Source organism: Anticarsia gemmatalis, chromosome 10 (assembly GCF_050436995.1).
Source record: "Anticarsia gemmatalis isolate Benzon Research Colony breed Stoneville strain chromosome 10, ilAntGemm2 primary, whole genome shotgun sequence".
Lineage (NCBI taxonomy): Eukaryota > Metazoa > Arthropoda > Insecta > Lepidoptera > Erebidae > Anticarsia > Anticarsia gemmatalis.
In genome coordinates, this window is record NC_134754.1 from 8338327 (window position 1) to 8353342 (window position 15016).

General features: G+C 30.7%; 1 protein-coding gene across 1 annotated transcript; it reads left to right on the plus strand.

Moving 5' to 3' along the window:
• Positions 1-4187: 4187 nt before the first annotated feature.
• LOC142976213 (circadian clock-controlled protein daywake-like) lies at positions 4188-14512 on the plus strand. The gene is made up of 5 exons (XM_076119490.1): positions 4188-4348; positions 7313-7532; positions 12474-12604; positions 13432-13587; positions 14282-14512. Exons 1-5 carry the CDS (start codon positions 4267-4269, stop codon positions 14446-14448), a joined length of 756 nt encoding a protein of 251 aa, XP_075975605.1. The 5' UTR covers positions 4188-4266; the 3' UTR covers positions 14449-14512.
• The last annotated feature ends 504 nt before the right edge of the window (positions 14513-15016 follow it).

The following is a 15016-nucleotide window of genomic DNA, read 5'->3' on the forward strand; positions in this document are numbered from 1 at the left end:
CTACTTGGTACCATACATGTTCGAATATTCTTCGATATAATAAGGGCTTCTATCAATAGAATGGAAGGTATTATTACACATGTTATTGCTAATGATGAAATAGTTGCAAAGGGTGTTCTTCAGTTGAGCAATATAATTATTGTTATTATTACGATACAATTAAAAAACTTGCACGCAATTTGTCTCTAAGCAGAATTCATTTTCAAAACGCAATTCTAAAACTACATCTGTTTTAAGTTTTTGAGCATGACGTACATTTAGTTTTTGTATTTAATAAGCTAATCATTACAATTAATCTGGACAAATCTCGAGATATAACAAAAAACTGTTACATCATAATGATGCTGAAAATTATCAAAATTTATTTTACCCACGGAAATGGATTCGCGGTCATAAAAAGATAAAAAAATAAATTTTCGGTTCACGGATCGAGAAGTCCAGACTGTATATTTTATTTTAAAATTCATTTTTATGAAGTAATTACAAATATAAGTATTATATGGCGAGGTAAAAATAGCATCTAAAAGATCGTCGACCTTGTGTTTGAATAAAATCGGATAACTTTTTATTACCATGGTAACATGATTTGAGACTCACAAAAACATTTTGAATTTATCCTCAAAATGGCCAGAAGATAATATCCAATTCCACTTTTATACTGGACTCAAAACAGTTTAGAGACGCAAGAGTTATGTAATAAATTTAATTTAAATTATTTTGACGTAGGAATGTTGAACAATATTTTCATTTATCTGGCTAGTAGCGACGCCAAATGTGTTTTCTTTCATATTCGTATAATATGTCAAAGTTTTATGAAAATTACTGTTACTCTGTAGATATTATTTACCGTGGGACTGACTCTTTTAACGTCTGTACAAACTCCTTAAATGGTCCCCATCCTCAGCCTTTTCCTACCAACCTAACAATAATAATACCTACTTAAACTAATAGATTTAAAATTCCTTATTAAATAAAGATTAAAAAAAAACCTTAGAGAAACATGGAGATTTCTTATTGAATGCTAAGAGCTGTTAGACTAGAACCAATCTTTATTTTAATCAACATAAAACAGCGCTAAGATTAAAGAGATATGCGCGTATCGGCGTAACTAAAGGTAACGGGGTTTAGATTAAATTAAAGGAATTTCAATAAACAACAATCTTCTGAATCGCGAATCAAAATGGTTGAATACTAAATCGTTGTTTCGTGCCTTTTAAGCTTGGCAGAAAATTCCAGAACATTTCAAGTTTATAGAAAAACTAAGAGTAATATGATTACGAAGCAACTTAGGAAATTAAGCTATAGTCATGAAAACTGCCAACTAATTACTAATTTAAAATGTTTTATAAAACATTTTAAACGTATTCGTTGTAACAACGTATTAATTAATATAAAATACGTGTTATTAACTTCTAAAAACACTATATAGAAACTAAAGTTTACAGGTTAACCTGACTTTTACTTTGTTTATTATGATTTTATTCATATATACATTATATACAATACTCGAAATAACAATATGATATATGAAACGAAACCTACAGGATTGATAAACATTTTATAACTAAAACAAGTTTTTGTTAATAACAGTAGAGACTTCGAGAAACTACTCGAACTGCATATAAAAGAATTAAAGAACAAGAAATCTTCCCAAATTGATCTTAATCACTTATAGAGGTATGTAAATTGACTAACATATAAATACATATGTAATAAATGTAATTTTACATGTCTGTTTTACTTTGACCGTGAGCATATTGCTTAATGTACTAATTAAGTTTTTTTTAGAACAGCAATACGAAACATATGGCAGATTTAATGACTAGCCACTTCCCGCGGCTTTGCATGCATAATAAACTTTTTGTTATAAAAAAATGGTTCAATTGAGAGGATTGTTACAAAGGAAAATTCGTTTTTTGCATAAGATGCTTTACAGTGTGATTAGTCGCTTCAAGACATTAAAATTAATTATGTATTATGATTTTAAAGATATATTTATGAATCATTATCTACTTGACAAAAACAATATTTATATTAAGCATGTTAACGATTTGTTTAGGCAGCCATTGCACCTTCACATGCATAATGATGTAAATTGTAACTAAACAATAGTTCTTGCACTGAAGATTATTTAGATGACAATTTTCACGTCCTATCGTCACAACTTAAACTAATATGTGATAAATTCTTCATACAAAATGTCATATGTGAAAGTTAATCAGTGCGTAAAGCTGAAAATTGTTAAATGCATCCTCTTATTTCGTGGTATTGTTACTAAGCAACAATTCACCATAACAATAGTGTTAATGCGACTTAAATCGAGAGGGGCTAAGGTCAACGCATAATGCCAGCCTATCGACCCACTTATGATAAGTGGAGCCGGTGGCAAGGGCTAGTTATCTCTCATTTCTAAACAACGTATTCCACACTGTCGAAATCCCTACAAGGTCAATATTTCCCAAATGATTTTGCCATCCTAAAATTATAATAATTGCATTTATTAGGACTTTATGTGTTTGTTTATTCATGTAAATCGGAAGTTTATGTTTTATTAAAATTTCTACTTAATTAACAGGTTTATTTTTAAGGCTAAATTCATTGAGAAATTGCAGAATTAAATTGATTTAGGCATCGTAAATGTTGCATGCTAAAGTTTGGGAATCAAGCAAAATGTCAGCGTAGCTTTCGGCCTCTTCTCGGCGCAACCAGTTTACATCCTTATTTTAGTAATAAAAAGTAAGCAAGAAACCCTAACGCTAACGATGTCTCAACGCCTACACATGTTATCTCAATCCCACTCAAAAGGCAAAAATAAATGTTACCGAAAGCTAACCGGAGTTTTATTTATATCTGTAGGATTTCAGGACCCCCAGATATGGCAGGTTTCTTGACCTTGCCTAGCGAGTAATACTTTTTTGTAATACCAATGCACGATGCTCTACCATTATTGTAATTAACAAATATTTGTTCCATATAAATTTTATCTCTATAACTTACAACAAAAAAATGCTGACACACCGCTCTCATTATTTGCATGCATTTTATTAACCCTACATCACCGGGGATATCTATACTAATATTATAAAGCTGAAGAGTTTGTTTGTTTGTTTGATTGTTTGTTTGTTTGTTTGTTTGAACGCGCTAATCTCAGGAACGACTGGTCCGATTTGAAAAATTATTTATGTAATAGATAGCCCATTTATCGAGGAAGGCTATAGGCCTATATATATCATCACGCTAAGACCAATAGGTGCAGAGTAGCAATAAAAAATGTTACAAAAACGGGGAAAATTTTGACCCATTCTCTCTTATGTGACGCAAGCGAAGTTGCGCGGGTCAGCTATAATCTATAAACTTGGTTCACTTGTAGTCAGGTGTTCCTTCCCTTGCTTGTCAATCATATTTCAAACTATCTAAGTCTAAAAATAGCCTAAATGGCCTTGCATATTATTTTGATACATAATTAGCATCAATCATCGTAATATGAGAATTATTTACATTTGCCTGGCCTACTAAAATATATTAATATGAGATTAAGATTCACCAATTGAATGTTAATTAAAAATGTATTAAATTAATTTGGGAATAAATTTTAAAATACATTTTGAATTTATCATTTTTCCCTTTTAATTTTCAATTCGAATGATTGATTTCTAAATTAAAATGTAATTTGATATATATCCCCTTATTACGGATTTAAATAACGGGGAAAATCCTACATTCATTGTACAACTTATTAGAATGATTTAACTTAATATAAAATTAAAAGAAATAATTTACATCCGCAAAAAAATATTAGAAACACTCAGAACGTATCGACAATTAAAATAGTAATAGAAACAAAGAACAAGGTATTTCAGCTGAACCTTACAAGTGCATAATATCATAGCAATCATCGCAATTTATCACAAACAAAAATTGTACAACTGAATCACAAACCGTGAATCAATTACCATTTTTCAGGCAATATTAAAGTAAATCGCCATCTTCATTGCCATATCTTACATTACAGCCTATTAATACTTCGCAAAAACTAAGGCCTAGCAACTAATATTTTTTTGTATGACATAAAACATGCATCAATCAAATCAGTATGAAGTTGTTGCGATAATTCGATGTGTTTGGTCCCGAGACCGGTCGTCCGCTTACAATGCCGGTTGAAGGCCTTTATAATCTTTCCGTTTAGTCGATATATAGCAGTTATACACAGCGACGCCAATCCAGTTGTTGAAGCACCTTTAATTGTTAAACATAGTTCCCCCAAAAATGAATTTGCAAGTGGCAGTCTCTAGTGTATTGATAAGTTTCATATTATTTTTCTGTACTAATGGATCTGCGAAATTGGCACGTAAGTATAAAAAAATATTAGATTTTTATATTTGTATTTAAACAACATAAGCAACTGTCATGAAACGATATTAATAAAATCCCCTTTTTTAGTTGTAGCAGATTAAATGAAATTCATTATTTGCGTCTTTGGCTTTTCGCTGTTACATTTTGCTTCAAATCTATTGTGATAAAATACTATTTCCGACATACACCGATGCTTTTAAATCATAAAAAGGTTACCCTAATCATTTCTTGAAATATAGCAAAAAAAATCACTAAATGTCGTTCAATACTGCATCAAAATCTGACTGAAATCTGAAAGAAAAAGAAAATTATAATTCATCAGTCGTTTTTCGTGACGAGAATGACAATGCGGCGATGAATTACCGGCTGAACCACGCCGGCCGGCTAAATGTGAAATGTTATTTAAAACCACAGATTGAAATATTATCATGAGTTCTGTCTGTAAGGTGTCAAATAATAAGTACCTTATTTTACATCTCTAATTTAATACTGATTTGTGTTTATAAGAAAGCTAATTCAAATCAGTCCTTATCTATTGTGAGATTCACCTCTATCTTGGCAGCAAAGGTGCGCTCATTGATCTTAGTATATAAAATTACTGTATATTTTTAAGCATTGAAAGATATAAACTATTAAAGATTTATACTTTATACATTTATACCATTTATTACCTCAAACTTTATCTCCTATAATCTTACTACAACTTAATTTACTTGACGAAAGTTTGCCGTATTTTCTATAAAGTTCCGTCATCGGTGACATGATATAATTCCGTCAATATTTCAGTAAACATTAAGTACTCCCGATATGACTTAAATCTTTTTCTTTAATTTTTAGTAAATTATTATGTTGAATCTGGTTTTGTAAATGGGAATAAGGTCGTATTCGATTGATCTAAATATAAGTTGTAGCAAGGTTAATATACGCTGATAAGCATAATCATACCGGCAAAAAAAGAAAGCTTGAACTTATTTAAACAATACAAAGTAAGCATTCCTTGAAGAAAAATCATACCATTTATCATGAAAACAATTACCAACCCGTCGGTTTTTTATTTTTTGGAATTATTGTTATAATACCACATACTGACAACACTTTTCAAAAGTAGATCTGGCTTAAAAACGAATACATGTAAGAAAAAATTAAAGCAGCAAGGAGGAACGCACTTATTCATTATCCAACTTTACATTCAATAATTATTATTAAGCCTGCATTTATCTATGTCACAAGCCTTTAATAGATGTTCCCAATGAACTTCTTCATATAAAAATTTCAAATTACTTGAAATAAAAATAAACGAACAAATCCAATGAACCTTGACTTTGATAATAAATAAAGTCCGTCAACAAGTTCAAGTTATGAAACAACACTCCAAAGTGTCAATAAAATAACGACACGAAAATATTTTGTTTTGATCTAAGTTTTTTTACTTTGTTGTTATTATATAACGTTGGAAACGTGATCGAATGGGAAACTAATCGTTGGTCTTTGAATTTTATAGAATTTTTGAACAACTACAACGTTTTTTTGAAATGATTTTAATGGACATTTTTGATTGACGATCGAAATGCATGGGTACAACAACATTTGCATACAATTTTATCAATGTTCCTTTACTATAACTTGTAGAATAGAATAAAACATTTTTATAATGCTAGTAAACATTAATTATATGTAACCTAATTATTACTTCAAATTACACGTAATATTACTAATTGCTACTAGTTTATGGCTTTTAATAACCAACTAAGGAATTGCAAACTTTGTAGTTATTTATCTAGATTTGCTCCCACATAAGTTTAAATAATTTCGAGTAAATTGGCATTTATGCGACCACGATTCTCAAAGGATACAAGGTTGGTTTCGTAAGTGCATGTAGCTCTCCTTCGATATTTAGGCTATAATATGCGTACAATTCCATTTAAGAATTTTAATACATATTTGTTTATTCATATTCATTTAAAATGCAGACACTCGTAAAAAACCTGCCTAGATCTTTTGACAACCGGATTTATAAAGACAAATGTGTGCAGTAAATTATCTTACAAGTGCAAAAATATGAAAATTATTAAATAGAAATAAGTATATTTTGGGTATAGATTTTTCATATATTTGTTGAAACTCCATCTTTGGGATGGATTGTTTCAATGGCTCATACAGTCAGATACAGATTATTATAGAATATTTCTCAATAAATGGATTATCTAACACTGAAAGACTTCATCAAATCGGACCAGTAGTTCCTGAGATTAGCGTGTTCAAACAAACAAACAAACTCTTTAGCTTTATAATACTAGTATAGATAACAAATATTACAATATGAGTTCGGCTTGAAAGTGTGTTTATGTAGAGTCAGCCAGCTCATTATTAAAATTTCTGTTAAGTCATTGATGACATTGACCCCAAAATACTAATGTATTTAAAAAATAAGTAAACAATTATAGAACAAAACATAAATTCACGTATAAAATAAAGAATTAATTGTTGAACTAAAGCCAGAGGCTACGAACAATGATCTCCTTGAAACAGTTGAACAACGTGCTTAGAAATGCAAAAATATTGCAACATTCTTATACTGAATGTCCTTTCTTTTAGGCTCTATCTAATTGTAAAACAAGTATTTTCATATATTAATATTAAAATACCGAAAAATATTATTTGTTATGAAATATTATGAAATTTTTTCTTGATATTCGTATTTAAAACTTTCAAGAAATCAAAAATACAATTTATTTTATAAAACAACTTGACATTAAATAGTTACTTCACCCGTAAATATCTTTTGAAATAATTCATGTTAAAACCTCTAAAACAATATACTCATCAAAATCCGTTTTACAGCTTAGGCGTGATTATACTGATTATGTATCAAATATCGAAACTCTCGCATTTGTGATATAAGCAAAGATTAACTCGCATTACAACAAAAACGATTGAAGATTTTTCTTTCTAATTACAGCGGACTACATCGTCCCTTGCAACGACACATCCAAAGAATGTCTCATAAGGTCCACACAACTCGCTATCCCGGAGTTCGTCAAAGGCATCCCTGAACTCGGAGTACCGGTCCTCGATCCTTTCGTCATCAAAGAACTGTCCATACCACTGAGCGGTTTAACATTCACGTTCTATGAAGGAAAAGTGGCCGGCTTCAGGAAATGCATCGTCGATGACGTCATGTAAGTACTCCTAATTACTATTACATTGTTGCTAGTTCAGAATCGCTATTTTAAAGGTCGTTTCTTTCTTATCTTGACATCTAAGATGTTGACATCGAGATTATCTGAGCTACATTTATGTGTAAAAGTACCGCGGATTGTAGCAGGCAAATAAAACATAGTACTATCTTTGTATGTAGTTTCGTCCGATTGGAAGATTGAGAGATTATAAATTATATTTAATATTGCTCTCAAGAAATTATTAAAATCTAGGTTCTGTTATTTCAAAATAAATACTTTAACCGCTTACGATTAATTCATGTTCGATGAAAATTGCAATTTGAATGGTTTACAAACATTAAAATTACTTTTAATAAGAACGAAATTGAATCCAAACCCTTGTAATCACTGCAGCTGTATTAACCTTAAAGTAATAAACCTACCAACATTAATGTCTAACAAGTTAAGTAAACAAGTTAAAAAAACTGAGATTACGTCGACAGTTATGTTACAATGTTAACAAGTCAGTGTTTTAAGGTTAAAGTCAAGGCTATCTCGTGTTTACATTATTAATTAGAAGAATAAGGTATCCACGTTTTAAATTAACATTACCTACCTTTTTTATTCAAGGAAATCATTTAAACCTGTTAAGATCCTTTTGACACGTTTTTTGCTGTTTTTAAGTGACTTCGTTATTGTAGTTGGTTTACCTTTTATTTGAAGAAAAAACTAAAACAAATTGCGATGTGATTATCTCAAAGTTAACGATGCCATCAGCAACAAAGGTAATATACATAATAAATGTAAAAAAATCAGGTCAAAATATTTAAAACTAATCGTCACAATACGACGTATCGTCGAGCAATACATTTCTTTAAACATAACCCTTTGGGATGGTAAATAAGACCACCTATCTTGGGTATTAGTACTTTTCACTAGTTACTCAACGTTTTTGTAAATAAATAAATAAATTTAACCTACTATTAATGTTCTTCTGCTGGGCAAGGGTCTCCTGCCGTAATGAAGGAGGGGTTAGGCCTTGAATCGACCACGCTGCCTATGTGCGGGTTGGGGAACTTTTATATCACATCCAAAATACCTATTTCATATTAAATTTTAAACACCAACTCGTGTTAAAATGTTATAAATATCCCACAACATTTTACTGCTTTATTTAGCCCGTATCATAAATACTATTATTACTCATACAAAGTACTAAAGTAATTAAAATGTAATTACAATTACATCAAGATATTTGTAAAAGAAAAGTTCTCATAGCCATTATCATCTCGTTATGTGATCTAATAAAAACAATTAAGTGATCCATCAATCACGTGAGAATATTAATATTATTGAATTTGTAAGGTAATATTATGGGATTCACGTCTAACTAGTGTCTTGAGTAAAATGTTATTATAATGTTGAGACGCTCTGAATGTTGTATAATGTAATAGAAATTGTAGTTTTGTATACAATTTGCAGTACAGTTAGAGTTATCTATTTTGAAAGTCCTTGATCAATCCTGATTGAGGCATGACTACATTTTAAAGCGATTCATGCTATCTCTGTACTCCAAATTTTATGGAGACAATTTTTTAGCTTATAGGAATAAGCGAAACATTTAAACCCAAACTATAAAATCTTTTGCGATAATCTTTTTCATCATCATAAACTATGTTATTATACATAACAGTTTTTGGACAAATATGCTTAATCGTTTAGACATATTAAGATTATTTCGTAATACGTCATGTGTATTCTTTGGAAGTCAATAATAGAATTGATCCTATTAGAAACAATTAAAGATGACCTTAATCCACTTCAAGTTATTCCTCACAAAAACTACTATATGCGTAATCCGTGAGAATTGATATCGTGACGGAAAAACTTGATACCTACCTAACATTGTTTACTTTGTTTCCGGGAACATTAGAAATACTAAACTACTTCAATATTCTTGATAATTTCTATCCTGTTCAATAAAGGGAAAAATAAAGGGAAACCTAAATTGATCATTTTTAAAATGTGTTTTCACCAAGTGATAGAAAGCGGTCTCACCAGTTGATTGTGATTTTTATCATTTTATGGCTTACATCACACCTGATTAAGAATCATCAATCAAATCATTGTAAAAAAAAACCCCCTGACAAAATTTAATCTCAACACGAGTAAAAAATATGTATGCTTTTATTTTCATTAGTAAAAAAACTAAATAACTTAAAACAAAAAATGCAAGGCAACAAAGTTAAACTACCAAAGTGCAAAAAAATAAACCAATAAGTGTAACAAAAACTCTACAGTAACTCTTTTTGGTTAAAACACGTTATAACGGTATAATTTCAAGGTCGTAGATTATATAATGACCAGTTACAACCCGAGGTCAAGAGCCGTGCATAATATCAATCACTTTACGTGCATCGTTTCGTAATTATTGCACTTTCGTCACGTAGAATAGCATTATAGCCGAGCGATTTTTTGAGTGGGCTAATAATTTAAACATGTGTAGTTTTGGGTGTGGATTAGACAAAAATTTATACTATCAATTTATCACAACGGTAATCAATATAATAGTATAAATACATGGAATAACTTTTGCTTCTGTTGTTACAAAAGGAATATATATCCTGAAATTGTTTTTGATCTGACCAATTTGTAGAGAACTCTGCAATCTGCAATCAATCAAGTATCTGCTAACTCTGTGTGCGTTTATTGTTATAACAATAAATCCACAGAACAATATTTTGTCATCAAACTCTGCCTATGAATACGATATCCGTATTATCAAAGATACTGTAACTCATTAGTCAACAAAATGTGTATTGCAGTACAACAAATCAATTTTTATTTGTTTGTCCGGCATTTGTGAGGAAAATGCCGAAGGGCGGTTGTGTTCAAAATTTATTGATGTTTTTCGTGTATATTTGCCGTATTCAGGAAGTCGAATAATAAGAATTATGAATACATTGTATCTCTTTGTATGATACAATGGAGATCACCGCAGTTAACAGCCGTCAGTAAAAAATGCACACGATTTAATTTGCACAAAAAGCTTGTTTGGTAATAATTGGTATATCTTTCGTACTATACTGAAATTGTGTAGTCTGACACGGAACTTAACGCATCAGTTTTAACCATATAACAAAAAAGAGTATTTCCACTAGTGTAACCTACATTGGATGTCCAGAATTTTATTTTGTCTACTTAATGTCATTTTTCAAGAGATCTAGTGTCGCTTAATGTACGACTAATTACTTTAACTTGGAAAGAATCCCAATTCTTATTTAAATGAGGCGACAATGGTGTCAATAACTGGCATGGAGCCAGTAATCGATTTTGAAACCCTAATGGTTCTATCAGATTAAAAACTATGCGTTAAGATGGTACTTAGAATTTAACAAAATTTTGTAAGATGAACTCATATTCTAAAACATTTCTAACCACCTTAAATCTTAGTTGAAGAATAAAATCAGTAATTTTAAATCAAAAATTGGGCAGTTTGCGAGTCAAGGCAATCTGTGCTCGTTAAAAAAAAATCCTCAAAAAGAGCTGCAAATAGTTGGTGTGGAATAATGCAAAATTTATAATACTCGTAGTAACATCACAAAACAAGGTTTGTTGGAATGATATAGATCTCAATCATTGATCTAGACCGTTCTAGTTTTAATTTTTATGTAATTATTATTAAAGAAATGCGACTCTCTCAATCTCTAATCAAAGTCTTTGCCAGTATATTTTCAAAAATTACCATACTCACCCAGAAAAACTGGTAATCCGAATTTTTAATAAGACTGGCCCGTGTACCATAAGGATAACTTTGGACATTATACGAAGAAAACAACTTAAAAACGATAACACGAAAGCCAAAACAAATTAAAAGATCGTTCAAAAACACATAAAAAATTAAAGCTACACTCTTTGTTCCTGCCCCGTCGACCGTAATCGTTTTTTTGGCCTCTTGCAATTTTATGCACTGTTTCATAAATTATTTATGACATGGTACCACAATTTTTTATATACAATTAATTTAATCACTTAACTTTTTGGTAAAAATGTGTTTGTCCTTTTATTACTTCTCACGCTTTTAGTTTAGTTCAACATGGAATAGTAAAATATGAAAATAATCATCACTTCTCGTGATTTATAAAGAATTTGATTAAAAAAAGTTCAAAGGGTCAAGGACACATGAAGTATCTTTAACTAAAAATCTAGTTTATTCATAACGACATAGAAAATGTAATAACAAGATGAATTCAGTTACAGAGTTAGAAATATGTGCAACAGAACTCACAAAACAATTCAAATATACCAAAAGATTCGCGTTTTCATCAAACATAAACGAGCGGCCATCGGTCTTAATACCTGTAGCATTAACTTTTATTTTTAAAAGTTCATCTCCTAAAGTCGTAATTACGAGTAAAGAATTCAAACTTTGCAAACAAACTTCAATTATTAGGTCGAAAGTTTGTTTGAATAATTTACGCGGTCCCGGGACCGAAGTGGCGCCTAACATCATCATTATTTTTATATTACGCACTTCTGTAAGACGAGTTTAACTTGCTCAGAAATAGACAAGACTTTTCTTTGTTTGGGAAACTTAGTCGGGAATAAAAATGTACAGCAATTGATGTTGTTAATAAAAAAACCTGCGTATTTAATGCCAATGATCATCATGATCACCTTGTCAATCTTTTCCATAATGCATCACCCAAAAAGGCATACACTGTAAAAAGGCTGAATAATTTTAAAGAAGATATCCTCCAAAAACGTTGAAACAGTCTTTCTTTAAACCTGGATGATTAACGTCTTGTAAATATGCTTATAAATACGATCAAAACTAAATTTAATTTACAACTTATTGATAATGCAAGTCAACACTTACGACGCTGAACCAATTCAAACTTGTGCCAATGCAATATCATCTTTTGAATCACATTTTTACTCAAACTTTTCTTCTTTTTTCAGCTCGGTCCTAGAGAAGCGCAAGTTCATCCTAGCGTTCCACTGTAACCTGACAATCAAAGGTACTTACGATGCTAAAGGCAGAATCCTCCTGTTCCCCATCGACGGAGCCGGCGACGCCAAAATAAAGCTAAGTAAGTAACATTGCCATTAATAATTCAACAGTTTACAATGTCTTCAGTTACTCCCTTTATCTTGATTTTAAGTTTCACAGCTTTGCATTTACGGTACGCATTTCATTACTCTGAAAGAGATTTGAGGTTTAAAATGTTTTAGACATGATAAAGACATCCCTTTCAACAAATATTTAAGCGGATTTAAACCTAATTCTGGTAATTTTGTTAAGATCCCTTGACGAGTCATTAAAATTCATATGCATTTTATGAAGGGAGAAGACTCTAGAATTAAAAACATAGGTAACAAAACTTTTGTATAAATAATCGTGATACAATAAAAAGTGATGTTTTTATTATGGTTCCGGTACTGCTCTTGATAATGACTTAACTAATTAGATGCCATCATACATTTTAATGTCACATTATATCATGTGGTTTCGTAATGTCTGTCATGTATAAAAAAACATATAAAAACTCAGTTTGTTTGTTCAATAACATTTGGTAAAAAAATAAGGAACTCATAAATATTTTACTCATAAAATAAGGGCTATGTTAAATATGCAAGTTTTGGAACAGCATGAGGTAATTTAAAGATCAAAGATTATTGTAAAAATATGTATTTTTTTTAAATCTCATAACGTTCCTTGAAAAACATATCAAGTTAGAAAGAGTAGGCGTTTTATTGTGTAGTTGAAAACTTAAAATATATTTTTTATTTTATTGCCTTTCCATCATAACAAAGCCTAAGGTATACTTGTTTTGACAAACAAGTCTTTACAATCTTACAACCCAAAACTTTATTTTACCCTCAAAATAATGTACTAAAATACAACTTTTTGTTACAGCCAATCTCAGAATGAAGGTCGACATAAACACGAAATACATAAAAGACAAAGAAGGCGTCAATCATTTTGCGATAAAAAATTACAAGTACACTTTTGACTACGGAGACCGTGTCTCCTTTGAGCTTCAGAATCTCTTCAAGGAGAGCAAGCAACTTAGTAAGTATTGTTTATTTTCGTTAAATATTCCCAAATCGTAATTTTATTCTTAACTACTAGATGTAGGTATTCCTGTTTTGTTTTAAAATATGGAAGTGGTCGAATTATGCACAAAACCAAACATCATTTTATTTTGACTCAGCGAATGATGTACTTGAGTGCATCGAAAAACCTGGAGTTCGTAACATTATACACCAATACGTTATTTCGTCTCCAAAAAATCGACTCAGTTACCGATCGTCGACGCTAAAAGTCGCCTAGTCTGCGGTTTCCCTATGATCTAAGAAACTATGATTCATACATACTGCAATCAATACATAATTAGTACCTTAATTTTCTTTCTAATCGTGTGTTCAGCACAAGCAGTATTAACGTTTAATTGTCATTCCTTATATCCGCAAGGAAATCCTCTTCCGATCAAGGTGGTTGCGTATCCGTTGATGCGACAACGTGTAATAAAAAACAACGACCTACTTGTACCTACACTGATTAAATAGATAAAAAAATAGTTGATTTTACTCGAATCGCTATTACAGTTTTCAAAAACTTTCATCACGCACTAAAAATAGAGAATTAGGCGTAGACATTTTTATTTGTTTGTAATTAGTTACTTAGTTTTTTGGAATAAAAATAAAATAAAGAGCTATCGATTAAAAAAATCTTTACTTAAACAAAACTCTTTTTAAATTTTCAGGTGACGCCGTACTGCAATTCCTAAACGAAAATTGGAAAACAGTAGCAGAAGAATTCGGAAAACCAATCGTAGATTACGCAGTAGACTTAGCTTTAAGAACTATTGAGGTGTTCTTCCTCGCAGTACCGTACGAAGAACTGATCAATGTGCCTATACCGAAGTTTTAATTTTAAGCCTCTAAAAGTATTATCTATTTTGTAAGACAATTAGAATAAAATTACTTTTAAGGTTCTACTTTGTTTTATTGGATTCATCTCACTTACTGATAGTACGCTACCAAATTACGTTACAACTATAGCAATGCTACTGTGTTACGCGAAACTAAACTTTAGTTCCTTGAAATAAGTGTCAAGTTATCTGTATTGGTAGTTTTGATAATATCCTAATCATTTGTCTTAGTTAGACGTGGGAGATAGTCCCGCCTTTCCCGGGTTTTCGTCATCGTGACAAGATCTTTTACTATTACTTTAGGCGTTAGACTTTTAAGTTGAGTTTTTTTACGAACATTAATGTGTGAAAAGAACTAATAGTAGTTCAGCGGACAAAACGTATTTTGACCACATACGAAATGCTAATGGATGCTGATCATGTGAAAGACACCTGACAAGAAATCCTTTTAAAAGTCACGGGGTAATTAGAAATTGCGAGCTTATTAATTGTAAATACTCAAAGCTATCAATCTAATAGAAATTGCCGAATAAAATATATGGCAAAATAAAAGTAAACTTTACCTTC

Coding starts and splice junctions, on each gene's coding strand:
- LOC142976213 (XM_076119490.1), top strand. CDS start 4,267: ATGAATTTGCAAGTGGCAGTCTCTAGTGTATTGATAAGTTTCATATTA. Junction 4,349..7,312: donor TGGATCTGCGAAATTGGCAC/GTAAGTATAAAA, acceptor TTCTAATTACAG/CGGACTACATCGTCCCTTGC. Junction 12,605..13,431: donor CGACGCCAAAATAAAGCTAA/GTAAGTAACATT, acceptor TTTTTGTTACAG/CCAATCTCAGAATGAAGGTC.